The 13,393-nt window shown below is 45.3% G+C and overlaps 1 protein-coding gene across 2 annotated transcripts in view; it reads left to right on the top strand.

Moving 5' to 3' along the window:
• Positions 1–13,393, top strand: part of LOC116362184 (cytosol aminopeptidase) — a 33,869-nt gene that overhangs the window by 5,552 nt on the left and 14,924 nt on the right. For both annotated transcript variants that reach the window (XM_031816492.1, XM_031816493.1), the window contains exons 8-12: positions 9,112–9,214; positions 9,383–9,507; positions 10,883–10,971; positions 11,264–11,366; positions 12,091–12,170. In XM_031816492.1, coding sequence (XP_031672352.1) covers positions 9,112–9,214; positions 9,383–9,507; positions 10,883–10,971; positions 11,264–11,366; positions 12,091–12,170 — 500 coding nt within the window. The remainder of the gene's footprint in view (positions 1–9,111; positions 9,215–9,382; positions 9,508–10,882; positions 10,972–11,263; positions 11,367–12,090; positions 12,171–13,393) is intronic.

The raw sequence follows: 13,393 nt of genomic DNA, 5'->3' as shown, positions 1-13,393 counted from the left end.
AGGTGATAGATGGGAGGGTTCCTCCGTGTTTCTAAAGGTGATAGATGGGAGGGTTCCTCAGTGTTTCTAAAGGTGATAGATGGGAGGGTTCCTCCGTGTTTCTAAAGGTGATAGATGGGAGGGTTCCTCAGTGTTTCTAAAGGTGATAGATGGGAGGGTTCCTCAGTGTTTCTAAAGGTGATAGATGGGAGGGTTCCTCCGTGTTTCTAAAGGTGATAGATGGGAGGGTTCCTCCGTGTTTCTAAAGGTGATAGATGGGAGGGTTCCTCAGTGTTTCTAAAGGTGATAGATGGGAGGGTTCCTCAGTGTTTCTAAAGGTGATAGATGGGAGGGTTCCTCAGTGTTTCTAAAGGTGATAGATGGGAGGGTTCCTCCGTGTTTCTAAAGGTGATAGATGGGAGGGTTCCTCAGTGTTTCTAAAGGTGATAGATGGGAGGGTTCCTCCGTGTTTCTAAAGGTGATAGATGGGAGGGTTCCTCAGTGTTTCTAAAGGTGATAGATGGGAGGGTTCCTCCGTGTTTCTAAAGGTGATAGATGGGAGGGTTCCTCAGTGTTTCTAAAGGTGATAGATGGGAGGGTTCCTCAGTGTTTCTAAAGGTGATAGATGGGAGCGTTCCTCCGTGTTTCTAAAGGTGATAGATGGGAGGGTTCCTCAGTGTTTCTAAAGGTGATAGATGGGAGGGTTCCTCCGTGTTTCTAAAGGTGATAGGTGGGAGGGTTCCTCAGTGTTTCTAAAGGTGATAGATGGGAGGGTTCCTCCGTGTTTCTAAAGGTGATAGATGGGAGCGTTCCTCAGTGTTTCTAAAGGTGATAGATGGGAGGGTTCCTCCGTGTTTCTAAAGGTGATAGATGGGAGGGTTCCTCAGTGTTTCTAAAGGTGATAGATGGGAGGGTTCCTCCGTGTTTCTAAAGGTGATAGATGGGAGGGTTCCTCAGTGTTTCTAAAGGTGATAGATGGGAGGGTTCCTCAGTGTTTCTAAAGGTGATAGATGGGAGGGTTCCTCCGTGTTTCTAAAGGTGATAGATGGGAGGGTTCCTCCGTGTTTCTAAAGGTGATAGATGGGAGGGTTCCTCAGTGTTTCTAAAGGTGATAGATGGGAGGGTTCCTCAGTGTTTCTAAAGGTGATAGATGGGAGGGTTCCTCAGTGTTTCTAAAGGTGATAGATGGGAGGGTTCCTCCGTGTTTCTAAAGGTGATAGATGGGAGGGTTCCTCAGTGTTTCTAAAGGTGATAGATGGGAGGGTTCCTCCGTGTTTCTAAAGGTGATAGATGGGAGGGTTCCTCAGTGTTTCTAAAGGTGATAGATGGGAGGGTTCCTCCGTGTTTCTAAAGGTGATAGATGGGAGGGTTCCTCAGTGTTTCTAAAGGTGATAGATGGGAGGGTTCCTCAGTGTTTCTAAAGGTGATAGATGGGAGCGTTCCTCCGTGTTTCTAAAGGTGATAGATGGGAGGGTTCCTCAGTGTTTCTAAAGGTGATAGATGGGAGGGTTCCTCAGTGTTTCTAAAGGTGATAGATGGGAGAGTTCCTCCGTGTTTCTAAAGGTGATAGATGGGAGGGTTCCTCCGTGTTTCTAAAGGTGATAGATGGGAGGGTTCCTCAGTGTTTCTAAAGGTGATAGATGGGAGGGTTCCTCCGTGTTTCTAAAGGTGATAGATGGGAGGGTTCCTCCGTGTTTCTAAAGGTGATAGATGGGAGGGTTCCTCAGTGTTTCTAAAGGTGATAGATGGGAGGGTTCCTCAGTGTTTCTAAAGGTGATAGATGGGAGGGTTCCTCAGTGTTTCTAAAGGTGATAGATGGGAGGGTTCCTCAGTGTTTCTAAAGGTGATAGATGGGAGGGTTCCTCAGTGTTTCTAAAGGTGATAGATGGGAGGGTTCCTCCGTGTTTCTAAAGGTGATAGATGGGAGGGTTCCTCAGTGTTTCTAAAGGTGATAGATGGGAGGGTTCCTCAGTGTTTCTAAAGGTGATAGATGGGAGGGTTCCTCCGTGTTTCTAAAGGTGATAGATGGGAGCGTTCCTCAGTGTTTCTAAAGGTGATAGATGGGAGGGTTCCTCCGTGTTTCTAAAGGTGATAGATGGGAGGGTTCCTCAGTGTTTCTAAAGGTGATAGATGGGAGGGTTCCTCCGTGTTTCTAAAGGTGATAGATGGGAGGGTTCCTCAGTGTTTCTAAAGGTGATAGATGGGAGGGTTCCTCAGTGTTTCTAAAGGTGATAGATGGGAGGGTTCCTCCGTGTTTCTAAAGGTGATAGATGGGAGGGTTCCTCCGTGTTTCTAAAGGTGATAGATGGGAGGGTTCCTCAGTGTTTCTAAAGGTGATAGATGGGAGGGTTCCTCAGTGTTTCTAAAGGTGATAGATGGGAGGGTTCCTCAGTGTTTCTAAAGGTGATAGATGGGAGGGTTCCTCCGTGTTTCTAAAGGTGATAGATGGGAGGGTTCCTCAGTGTTTCTAAAGGTGATAGATGGGAGGGTTCCTCCGTGTTTCTAAAGGTGATAGATGGGAGGGTTCCTCAGTGTTTCTAAAGGTGATAGATGGGAGGGTTCCTCCGTGTTTCTAAAGGTGATAGATGGGAGGGTTCCTCAGTGTTTCTAAAGGTGATAGATGGGAGGGTTCCTCAGTGTTTCTAAAGGTGATAGATGGGAGCGTTCCTCCGTGTTTCTAAAGGTGATAGATGGGAGGGTTCCTCAGTGTTTCTAAAGGTGATAGATGGGAGGGTTCCTCAGTGTTTCTAAAGGTGATAGATGGGAGAGTTCCTCCGTGTTTCTAAAGGTGATAGATGGGAGGGTTCCTCCGTGTTTCTAAAGGTGATAGATGGGAGGGTTCCTCAGTGTTTCTAAAGGTGATAGATGGGAGGGTTCCTCCGTGTTTCTAAAGGTGATAGATGGGAGGGTTCCTCCGTGTTTCTAAAGGTGATAGATGGGAGGGTTCCTCAGTGTTTCTAAAGGTGATAGATGGGAGGGTTCCTCAGTGTTTCTAAAGGTGATAGATGGGAGGGTTCCTCCGTGTTTCTAAAGGTGATAGATGGGAGGGTTCCTCAGTGTTTCTAAAGGTGATAGATGGGAGCGTTCCTCAGTGTTTCTAAAGGTGATAGATGGGAGGGTTCCTCAGTGTTTCTAAAGGTGATAGATGGGAGGGTTCCTCCGTGTTTCTAAAGGTGATAGATGGGAGGGTTCCTCCGTGTTTCTAAAGGTGATAGATGGGAGGGTTCCTCCGTGTTTCTAAAGGTGATAGATGGGAGGGTTCCTCCGTGTTTCTAAAGGTGATAGATGGGAGGGTTCCTCAGTGTTTCTAAAGGTGATAGATGGGAGGGTTCCTCAGTGTTTCTAAAGGTGATAGATGGGAGGGTTCCTCCGTGTTTCTAAAGGTGATAGATGGGAGGGTTCCTCAGTGTTTCTAAAGGTGATAGATGGGAGGGTTCCTCCGTGTTTCTAAAGGTGATAGATGGGAGGGTTCCTCAGTGTTTCTAAAGGTGATAGATGGGAGGGTTCCTCCGTGTTTCTAAAGGTGATAGATGGGAGGGTTCCTCAGTGTTTCTAAAGGTGATAGATGGGAGGGTTCCTCAGTGTTTCTAAAGGTGATAGATGGGAGCGTTCCTCCGTGTTTCTAAAGGTGATAGATGGGAGGGTTCCTCAGTGTTTCTAAAGGTGATAGATGGGAGGGTTCCTCAGTGTTTCTAAAGGTGATAGATGGGAGAGTTCCTCCGTGTTTCTAAAGGTGATAGATGGGAGGGTTCCTCAGTGTTTCTAAAGGTGATAGATGGGAGGGTTCCTCCGTGTTTCTAAAGGTGATAGATGGGAGGGTTCCTCAGTGTTTCTAAAGGTGATAGATGGGAGGGTTCCTCAGTGTTTCTAAAGGTGATAGATGGGAGGGTTCCTCAGTGTTTCTAAAGGTGATAGATGGGAGGGTTCCTCAGTGTTTCTAAAGGTGATAGATGGGAGGGTTCCTCCGTGTTTCTAAAGGTGATAGATGGGAGGGTTCCTCAGTGTTTCTAAAGGTGATAGATGGGAGGGTTCCTCCGTGTTTCTAAAGGTGATAGATGGGAGGGTTCCTCCGTGTTTCTAAAGGTGATAGATGGGAGGGTTCCTCAGTGTTTCTAAAGGTGATAGATGGGAGGGTTCCTCCGTGTTTCTAAAGGTGATAGATGGGAGGGTTCCTCAGTGTTTCTAAAGGTGATAGATGGGAGGGTTCCTCAGTGTTTCTAAAGGTGATAGATGGGAGGGTTCCTCAGTGTTTCTAAAGGTGATAGATGGGAGCGTTCCTCAGTGTTTCTAAAGGTGATAGATGGGAGGGTTCCTCAGTGTTTCTAAAGGTGATAGATGGAAGGGTTCCTCCGTGTTTCTAAAGGTGATAGATGGGAGCGTTCCTCAGTGTTTCTAAAGGTGATAGATGGGAGCGTTCCTCAGTGTTTCTAAAGGTGATGTTTTCTATTTAAATCAAATGTTATTGGTTACCGGTGCCGAATACAACAGTGAAATGCTGACTTACAAACCATTAGCCAACAATGCAGTTCAAGAAAGAGTAAACTATTTACTAAATAAACTAAAGTAATACAATAAAATAACAATACTGTTTTTGATTAGTCTTTTGGCTTGGGGGTAGAAGCTGTTAAGGAGCCTTATGGCTTGGGGGTAGAAGCTGTTAAGGAGCCTTATGGCTTGGGGGTAGAAGCTGTTTAGGAGCCTTATGGCTTGGGGGTAGAAGCTGTTTAGGAGCCTTTTGGCTTGGGGGTAGAAGCTGTTTAGGAGCCTTATGGCTTGGGGGTAGAAGCTGTTTAGGAGCCTTTTGGCTTGGGGGTAGAAGCTGTTAAGGAGCCTTATGGCTTGGGGGTAGAAGCTGTTTAGGAGCCTTTTGGCTTGGGGGTAGAAGCTGTTTAGGAGCCTTATGGCTTGGGGGTAGAAGCTGTTTAGGAGTCTTTTGGCTTGGGGGTAGAAGCTGTTAAGGAGCCTTATGGCTTGGGGGTAGAAGCTGTTAAGGAGCCTTATGGCTTGGGGGTAGAAGCTGTTTAGGAGCCTTTTGGCTTGGGGGTAGAAGCTGTTAAGGAGCCTTATGGCTTGGGGGTAGAAGCTGTTTAGGAGCCTTTTGGCTTGGGGGTAGAAGCTGTTTAGGAGTCTTTTGGCTTGGGGGTAGAAGCTGTTAAGGAGCCTTATGGCTTGGGGGTAGAAGCCGTTAAGGAGCCTTTTGGCTTGGGGGTAGAAGCCGTTAAGGAGCCTTATGGCTTGGGGGTAGAAGCTGTTAAGGAGCCTTATGGCTTGGGGGTAGAAGCTGTTAAGGAGCCTTATGGCTTGGGGGTAGAAGCTGTTAAGGAGCCTTATGGCTTGGGGGTAGAAGCTGTTAAGGAGCCTTTTGGTCCTAGACTTGGCACTCCGGGAACCGCTTGCCGTGGAGGTAGCAGAGAGAACAGTCTATGATTAGGGTGGCTGGAGTCTCTGACAATTTTTAGGGCCTTCATCTGACACCGCCTGGTATAGAAGTCCTGGATGGCAGGAATCTTGTTCTCATATACTGGGCCGTACGCACTACCCTCTGTAGCGCCGTGTAGCGCCGTGATACAACCAGTGCTCTCAATTGTAGTCGTTTTTGAGGATCTGAGGACCCGTGCCAAATCTTTTCAGTCTCCTGAGGAGGAAAAGGTTTTGTTGTGCCCTCTTCACGACTGTCTTGGTGTGTTTGGACCATGTTAGTTTGTTAATGTGGACACCAAGGAACTCTCAACCCGCTCCACTACAGCCCTGTCGATGTGAATGGGGGCGTGTTTGGCTGCTTTTTCCTACACTCTCACATTGAGGGAGAGGTTGTTGTCCTGGTACCACCAGGTCTCTGACCACCTCCCTGTAGGCGGTCTCGTCGTTGAGGGAGAGGTTGTTGTCCTGGTACCACCAGGTCTCTGACCTCCTCCCTGTAGGCCGTCTCATCGTTGAGGGAGAGGTTGTTGTCCTGGTACCACCAGGTCTCTGACCTCCTCCCTGTAGGCCGTCTCATCGTTGAGGGAAAGGTTGTTGTCCTGGTACCACACTGCCAGATCTCTGACCTCCTCCCTGTAGGCCGTCTCATCGTTGTCAGTGATCAGCATTCTCACATAGGTGTTCCTTTTGTCCAGGTGGGAAAGGGCATTGTGGAGTGGAATAGAGATTGCATCATCTGTGGATCTGTAGGGGCGGTATGCAAGTTGGAGTGGGTCTAGGGTTTCTGGAATGTTGTTGATGTGAGCCATGACCAGCCTTTCAAAGCACTTCATGGCTACGGACGTGAGTGCTACGGGTCGGTAGTCATTTAGGCAGGTTTCCTTAGTGTTCTTGGGCACAGGGACTATGGTTGTCTGCTTGAAACATGTTGGTATTACAGACAGTCAGGGAGATGTTGAACATGTCAGTGAAGACACTTGCCAGTTGGTCAGTGCATGCTCTGAGTACACGTCCTGGTAATCCGTCTGGCCCTGCGGATGTTGACCTGTTTAAAGGTCTTACTCACATCGGCTATGGAGAGAGTGCTCAAACAGTCGTCCGGAACAGCTGGTGCTCTCATGCATCCTTCAGTGTTGCTTGCCTCAAAGCGAGCATAGAAGGCATTTAGTCCGGTATTGACGCTTTGCCTGTATGGTGGTTCGACTGAGGGCATAGCGGGATTTCTGATAAGCTTCTGGTAGAGGCGGGGCTACCCAATCGCTGACCAATTCTCACACGGCACCCCGATCTCCGCCCCCTGTGTTTCCGTCTTCATGTGAATGACGGGGACTTGGGCCTGGGGCTCAGAGAGGCTGTATATCCTTTTGTGTTGGACTCATTAACAACAACAACAGATCTTTGTCCAGTTGGAGGTGAGTAATCGCTGTTGTGATGTCCAGAAGCTCTTTTCGATCATAAGAGACGGTGGCAGCTACATGTGAAAACGGCAGCCTCCAGCGACATTATATTATATACAGTTGGTTTGGCAGCCTCCAGCGACATCATATTATATGCAGTTGGTTCGGCCTCCAGCGACATTATATTATATACAGTTGGTTCGGCCTCCAGCGACATTATATTATATACAGTTGGTTCGGCCTCCAGCGACATTATATTATATACAGTTGGTTCAGAGCCAGTAAAACGGCAGCCTCCAGCGACATTATATTATATACAGTTGGTTCAGCGGCCTCCAGCGACATTATATTATATACAGTTGGTTCAGAGCCAGTAAAACGGCAGCCTCCGGCGACATTATATTATATACAGTTGGTTCAGCAGCCTCAGCGACATTATATTATATACAGTTCAGCAGCCTCAGCGACATTATATTATATACAGTTGGTTCAGCAGCCTCAGTGACATTATATTATATACAGTTGGTTCAGCAGCCTCCAGCGACATTATATTATATACAGTTGGGTCAGAGCCAGTAAAACGGCAGCCTCCAGCGACATTATATTATATACAGTTGGTTCAGCGGCCTCCAGCGACATTATATTATATACAGTTGGTTCAGCGGCCTCCAGCGACATTATATTATATACAGTTGGTTCAGCGGCCTCCAGCGACATTATATTATATACAGTTGGTTCAGAGCCAGTAAAACGGAAGCCTCCGGCGACATTATATTATATACAGTTGGTTCGGCCTCCAGCGACATTATATTATATACAGTTGGTTCAGCAGCCTCCAGCGACATTATATTATATACAGTTGGTTCGAAGCCAGTAAAACGGAAGCCTCCAGCGACATTATATTATATACAGTTGGTTCAGCAGCCTCCGGCGACATTATATTATATACAGTTGGTTCGGCAGCCTCCAGCGACATTATATTATATACAGTTGGTTCGGCAGCCTCCAGCGACATTATATTATATACAGTTGGTTCGGCAGCCTCCAGCGACATTATATTATATACAGTTGGTTCGGCCTCCAGCGACATTATATTATATACAGTTGGTTCGGAGCCTAAGGCGACATTATATTATATACAGTTGGTTCGGAGCCTAAGGCGACATTATATTATATACAGTTGGTTCGGAGCCTAAGGCGACATTATATTATATACAGTTGGTTCGGAGCCTAAGGCGACATTATATTATATACAGTTGGTTCGGAGCCTAAGGCGACATTATATTATATACAGTTGGTTCGGAGCCTAAGGCGACATTATATTATATACAGTTGGTTCGGAGCCTAAGGCGACATTATATTATATACAGTTGGTTCGGAGCCTAAGGCGACATTATATTATATACAGTTGGTTCGGAGCCTAAGGCGACATTATATTATATACAGTTGGTTCGGAGCCTAAGGCGACATTATATTATATACAGTTGGTTCGGAGCCTAAGGCGACATTATATTATATACAGTTGGTTCGGAGCCTAAGGCGACATTATATTATATACAGTTGGTTCGGAGCCTAAGGCGACATTATATTATATACAGTTGGTTCGGAGCCTAAGGCGACATTATATTATATACAGTTGGTTCGGAGCCTAAGGCGACATTATATTATATACAGTTGGTTCGGAGCCTAAGGCGACATTATATTATATACAGTTGGTTCGGAGCCTAAGGCGACATTATATTATATACAGTTGGTTCGGAGCCTAAGGCGACATTATATTATATACAGTTGGTTCGGAGCCTAAGGCGACATTATATTATATACAGTTGGTTCGGAGCCTAAGGCGACATTATATTATATACAGTTGGTTCGGAGCCTAAGGCGACATTATATTATATACAGTTGGTTCGGAGCCTAAGGCGACATTATATTATATACAGTTGGTTCGGAGCCTAAGGCGACATTATATTATATACAGTTGGTTCGGAGCCTAAGGCGACATTATATTATATACAGTTGGTTCGGAGCCTAAGGCGACATTATATTATATACAGTTGGTTCGGAGCCTAAGGCGACATTATATTATATACAGTTGGTTCGGAGCCTAAGGCGACATTATATTATATACAGTTGGTTCGGAGCCTAAGGCGACATTATATTATATACAGTTGGTTCGGAGCCTAAGGCGACATTATATTATATACAGTTGGTTCGGAGCCTAAGGCGACATTATATTTAAAAGGGAAAACAGATTTCACTGTAGCGTTTATACCCTGCTGTCTCCTGTGACAAAGAAACGTTTGATTTGTTTTAGGCTCAGAGGAACCGCCTGTCTTCCTGGAGCTACACTACAACGGTTGTCCTGACAACGCACAGTGTCCTCTACTGCTGGTGGGCAAGGGCATCACCTTTGACAGGTACGCGCACACATCACACGTCACTGCTGTCCAATCAGGGTGCTCTATTCACTGTGTTGGACACATTAGTGGTTAAAATATCAGCTGCCGGTTTTTATTTTTATTCCTAGACTCATTTAATTGATACAACTGTTAACTGTTACTTACTCTCTCTGTCTCTCTGTCTAGTGGTGGGATCAGTCTAAAGCCTCCGTCAGGTATGGACGCGATGAGGGCTGATATGGGAGGAGCCGCCACGGTGTGTTCCGCCATCATCACGGCAGCAGCCCTCAACCTGCCAATCAACATCATAGGTGAGCTTGCGGCGACGTGACGCGCTAGCCAATCAACCCTGTTTCTTGAGAACTAATGTCCTGTAGGTTTTAACTCCAGGAGGGTCTCTCTCCAGGAACAGGGTTGGAGTTAAAACCGACAGGAGGGTATCTCTCCAGGAACAGGGTTGGAGTTAAACCTACAGGAGGGTCTCTCTCCAGGAACAGGGTTGGAGTTAAAACCGACAGGAGGGTATCTCTCCAGGAACAGGGTTGGAGTTAAAACCTTCAGGAGGGTATCTCTCCAGGAACAGGGTTGGAGTTAAACCTACAGGAGGGTCTCTCTCCAGGAACAGGGTTGGAGTTAAACCTACAGGAGGGTATCTCTCCAGGAACAGGGTTGGAGTTAAACCTACAGGAGGGTCTCTCTCCAGGAACAGGGTTGGAGTTAAAACCGACAGGAGGGTATCTCTCCAGGAACAGGGTAGGAGTTAAACCTACAGGAGGGTATCTCTCCAGGAACAGGGTTGGAGTTAAAACCTACAGGAGGGTCTCTCTCCAGGAACAGGGTTGGAGTTAAAACCTACAGGAGGGTATCTCTCCAGGAACAGGGTTGGAGTTAAAACCTACAGGAGGGTAGCTCTCTCCAGGAACAGGGTTGGAGTTAAAACCTTCAGGAGGGTATCTCTCCAGGAACAGGGTTGGAGTTAAAACCTTCAGGAGGGTATCTCTCCAGGAACAGGGTTGGAGTTAAACCTACAGGAGGGTCTCTCTCCAGGAACAGGGTTGGAGTTAAAACCGACAGGAGGGTATCTCTCCAGGAACAGGGTAGGAGTTAAACCTACAGGAGGGTATCTCTCCAGGAACAGGGTTGGAGTTAAAACCTACAGGAGGGTCTCTCTCCAGGAACAGGGTTGGAGTTAAAACCTACAGGAGGGTCTCTCTCCAGGAACAGGGTTGGAGTTAGTCTGCAGCTTGTCTGCTAGAGGTTTCTAGTTTGGTCTGCATCTTGTCTCCTAGAGGTTTGTAGTTTGACCTACAACTTGTCTGCTAGAGGTTTCTCCACAGGAAGTAGTAATGTGTGTTATTAACAGGTCTAGCACCTCTCTGTGACCTGCAGCTTGTCTGCTAGAGGTTTCTCCACAGGAAGTAGTAATGTGTGTTATTAACAGGTCTAGCACCTCTCTGTGACCTGCAGCTTGTCTGCTAGAGGTTTCTCCACAGGAAGTAGTAATGTGTGTTATTAACCCCAGGTCTAGCACCTCTCTGTGACCTGCAGCTTGTCTGCTAGAGGTTTCTCCACAGGAAGTAGTAATGTGTGTTATTAACCCCCAGGTCTAGCACCTCTCTGTGACCTGCAGCTTGTTTGCTAGAGGTTTCTCCACAGGAAGTAGTAATGTGTGTTATTAACCCCCAGGTCTAGCACCTCTCTGTGAGAACATGCCCAGTGGGAAAGCCAACAAGCCTGGAGATGTCGTCACTGCCAAGAACGGCAAAACCATACAGGTATCTGTTACCGTGGCTACTAGACCATGCAGGTCATTGTTACCGTGGCAACTAAATCATACAGGTCATTGTTACCGTGGCTACTAAACCATGCAGGTCTTTGTTACCGTGGCAACTAAACCATACAGGTCTTTGTTACCGTGGCAACTAAACCATACCGGTCTTTGTTACCGTGGCTACTAAACCATACAGGCATTTGTTACCGTGGCTACTAAACCATACATGTGTTTTTTACCGTGGCAACTAAACCGTACAGGTCTTTGTTTACATCAAATAAGTATTTTGTGTGTAGGTGGACAACACGGACGCTGAGGGACGGTTGATCCTAGCAGATGCTCTCTGTTACGCTCACAGCTTCAACCCCAGGGCCATCGTCAACGCTGCTACCCTCACTGGTTAGTACCCTCACTGGTTAGTACCCTCACTGGTTAGTACCCTCACTGGTTAGTGCACTGTGTGTGTTGGTGAGATGGCCATCGTCAACGCTGCTACCCTCACTGGTTAGTACCCTCACTGGTTAGTACCCTCACTGGTTAGTACCCTCACTGGTTCCTCACTGGTTAGTACCCTCACTGGTTAGTACCCTCACTGGTTAGTACCCTCACTGGTTGGTACCCTCACTGGTTCCTCACTGGTTAGTACCCTCACTGGTTCCTCACTGGTTAGTACCCTCACTGGTTAGTACCCTCACTGGTTAGTACCCTCACTGGTTAGTACCCTCACTGGTTAGTGCCCTCACTGGTTAGTGCACTGTGTGTGTTGGTGAGACGGCCATCGCTGTTCACTAACTGGCTAGTCTATTGGTCACTCGTGTTTTCTCTCTGGAGCGATAGATGTTGTTCACTAACTGGCTAGTCTATTGGTCACTCGTGTTTTCTCTCTGGAGCGATAGATGTTGTTCACTAACCGGCTAGTCTATTGGTCACTCGTGTTTTCTCTCAGGAGCGATAGATGTTGTTCACTAACCGGCTAGTCTATTGGTCACTCGTGTTTTCTCTCTGGAGCGATAGATGTTGTTCACTAACTGGCTAGTCTATTGGTCACTCGTGTTTTCTCTCAGGAGCGATAGATGTTGTTCACTAACCGGCTAGTCTATTGGTCACTCGTGTTTTCTATCAGGAGCGATGGATGTTGCTCTGGGTTCAGCAGCGACAGGAGTCTTCACCAACTCTGACTGGCTCTGGGAACAGCTTCACAAGGTAACACACACACACACACACACAGACACACACACACACACACACACACACACACACACACACAGACACACACGGACACACACAGACACACACAGACACACACAGACACACAGACACACACAGACACACACACACACAGACACACACACCCACACTTGGTTGGGTTGGTTCTTCTATCTATATGTTCTTCTACCTATATGTTCTTCTATCTACCTATATGTTCTATCTATGTTCTTCTATCTATCTATCTATATGTTCTATCTATGTTCTTCTATCTATCTATCTATATGTTCTTCTATCTATCTATATGTTCTTCTATCTATCTATATGTTCTTCTATCTATCTATATGTTCTTCTATCTATCTATATGTTCTATCTATCTATATGTTCTTCTATCTATCTATATGTTCTTCTATCTATATGTTCTTCTATCTATCTATATGTTCTTCTATCTATCTATATGTTCTTCTATCTATCTATATGTTCTTCTATCTATCTATATGTTCTTCTATCTATCTATATGTTCTTCTATCTATCTATATGTTCTTCTATCTATCTATATGTTCTTCTATCTATCTATATGTTCTTCTATCTATCTATATGTTCTTCTATCTATCTATATGTTCTTCTATCTATCTATATGTTCTTCTATCTATCTATATGTTCTTCTATCTATCTATATGTTCTATCTATCTATATGTTCTTCTATCTATCTATATGTTCTTCTATCTATCTATATGTTCTTCTATCTATCTATATGTTCTTCTATCTATCTATATGTTCTTCTATCTATCTATATGTTCTTCTATCTATCTATATGTTCTTCTATCTATCTATATGTTCTTCTATCTATCTATATGTTCTATCTATCTATCTATATGTTCTTCTATCTATATGTTCTTCTATCTATCTATATGTTCTTCTATCTATCTATCTATATCTTCTATCTATCTATATGTTCTATCTATCTATCTATATGTTCTTCTATCTATATGTTCTTCTATCTATCTATATGTTCTTCTATCTATCTATATGTTCTTCTATCTATATGTTCTTCTATCTATCTATATGTTCTTCTATCTATCTATATGTTCTTCTATCTATCTATATGTTCTTCTATCTATCTATATGTTCTTCTATCTATCTATATGTTCTTCTATCTATCTATATGTTCTTCTATCTATCTATATGTTCTATCTATCTATATGTTCTTCTATCTATCT

This window comes from Oncorhynchus kisutch, unplaced genomic scaffold (genome assembly GCF_002021735.2).
Source record: "Oncorhynchus kisutch isolate 150728-3 unplaced genomic scaffold, Okis_V2 scaffold806, whole genome shotgun sequence".
Taxonomy (NCBI): domain Eukaryota; kingdom Metazoa; phylum Chordata; class Actinopteri; order Salmoniformes; family Salmonidae; genus Oncorhynchus; species Oncorhynchus kisutch.
The sequence above is the reverse complement of the archived record's forward strand: the minus strand, read 5'-3'. Positions and strand labels throughout refer to the sequence as shown.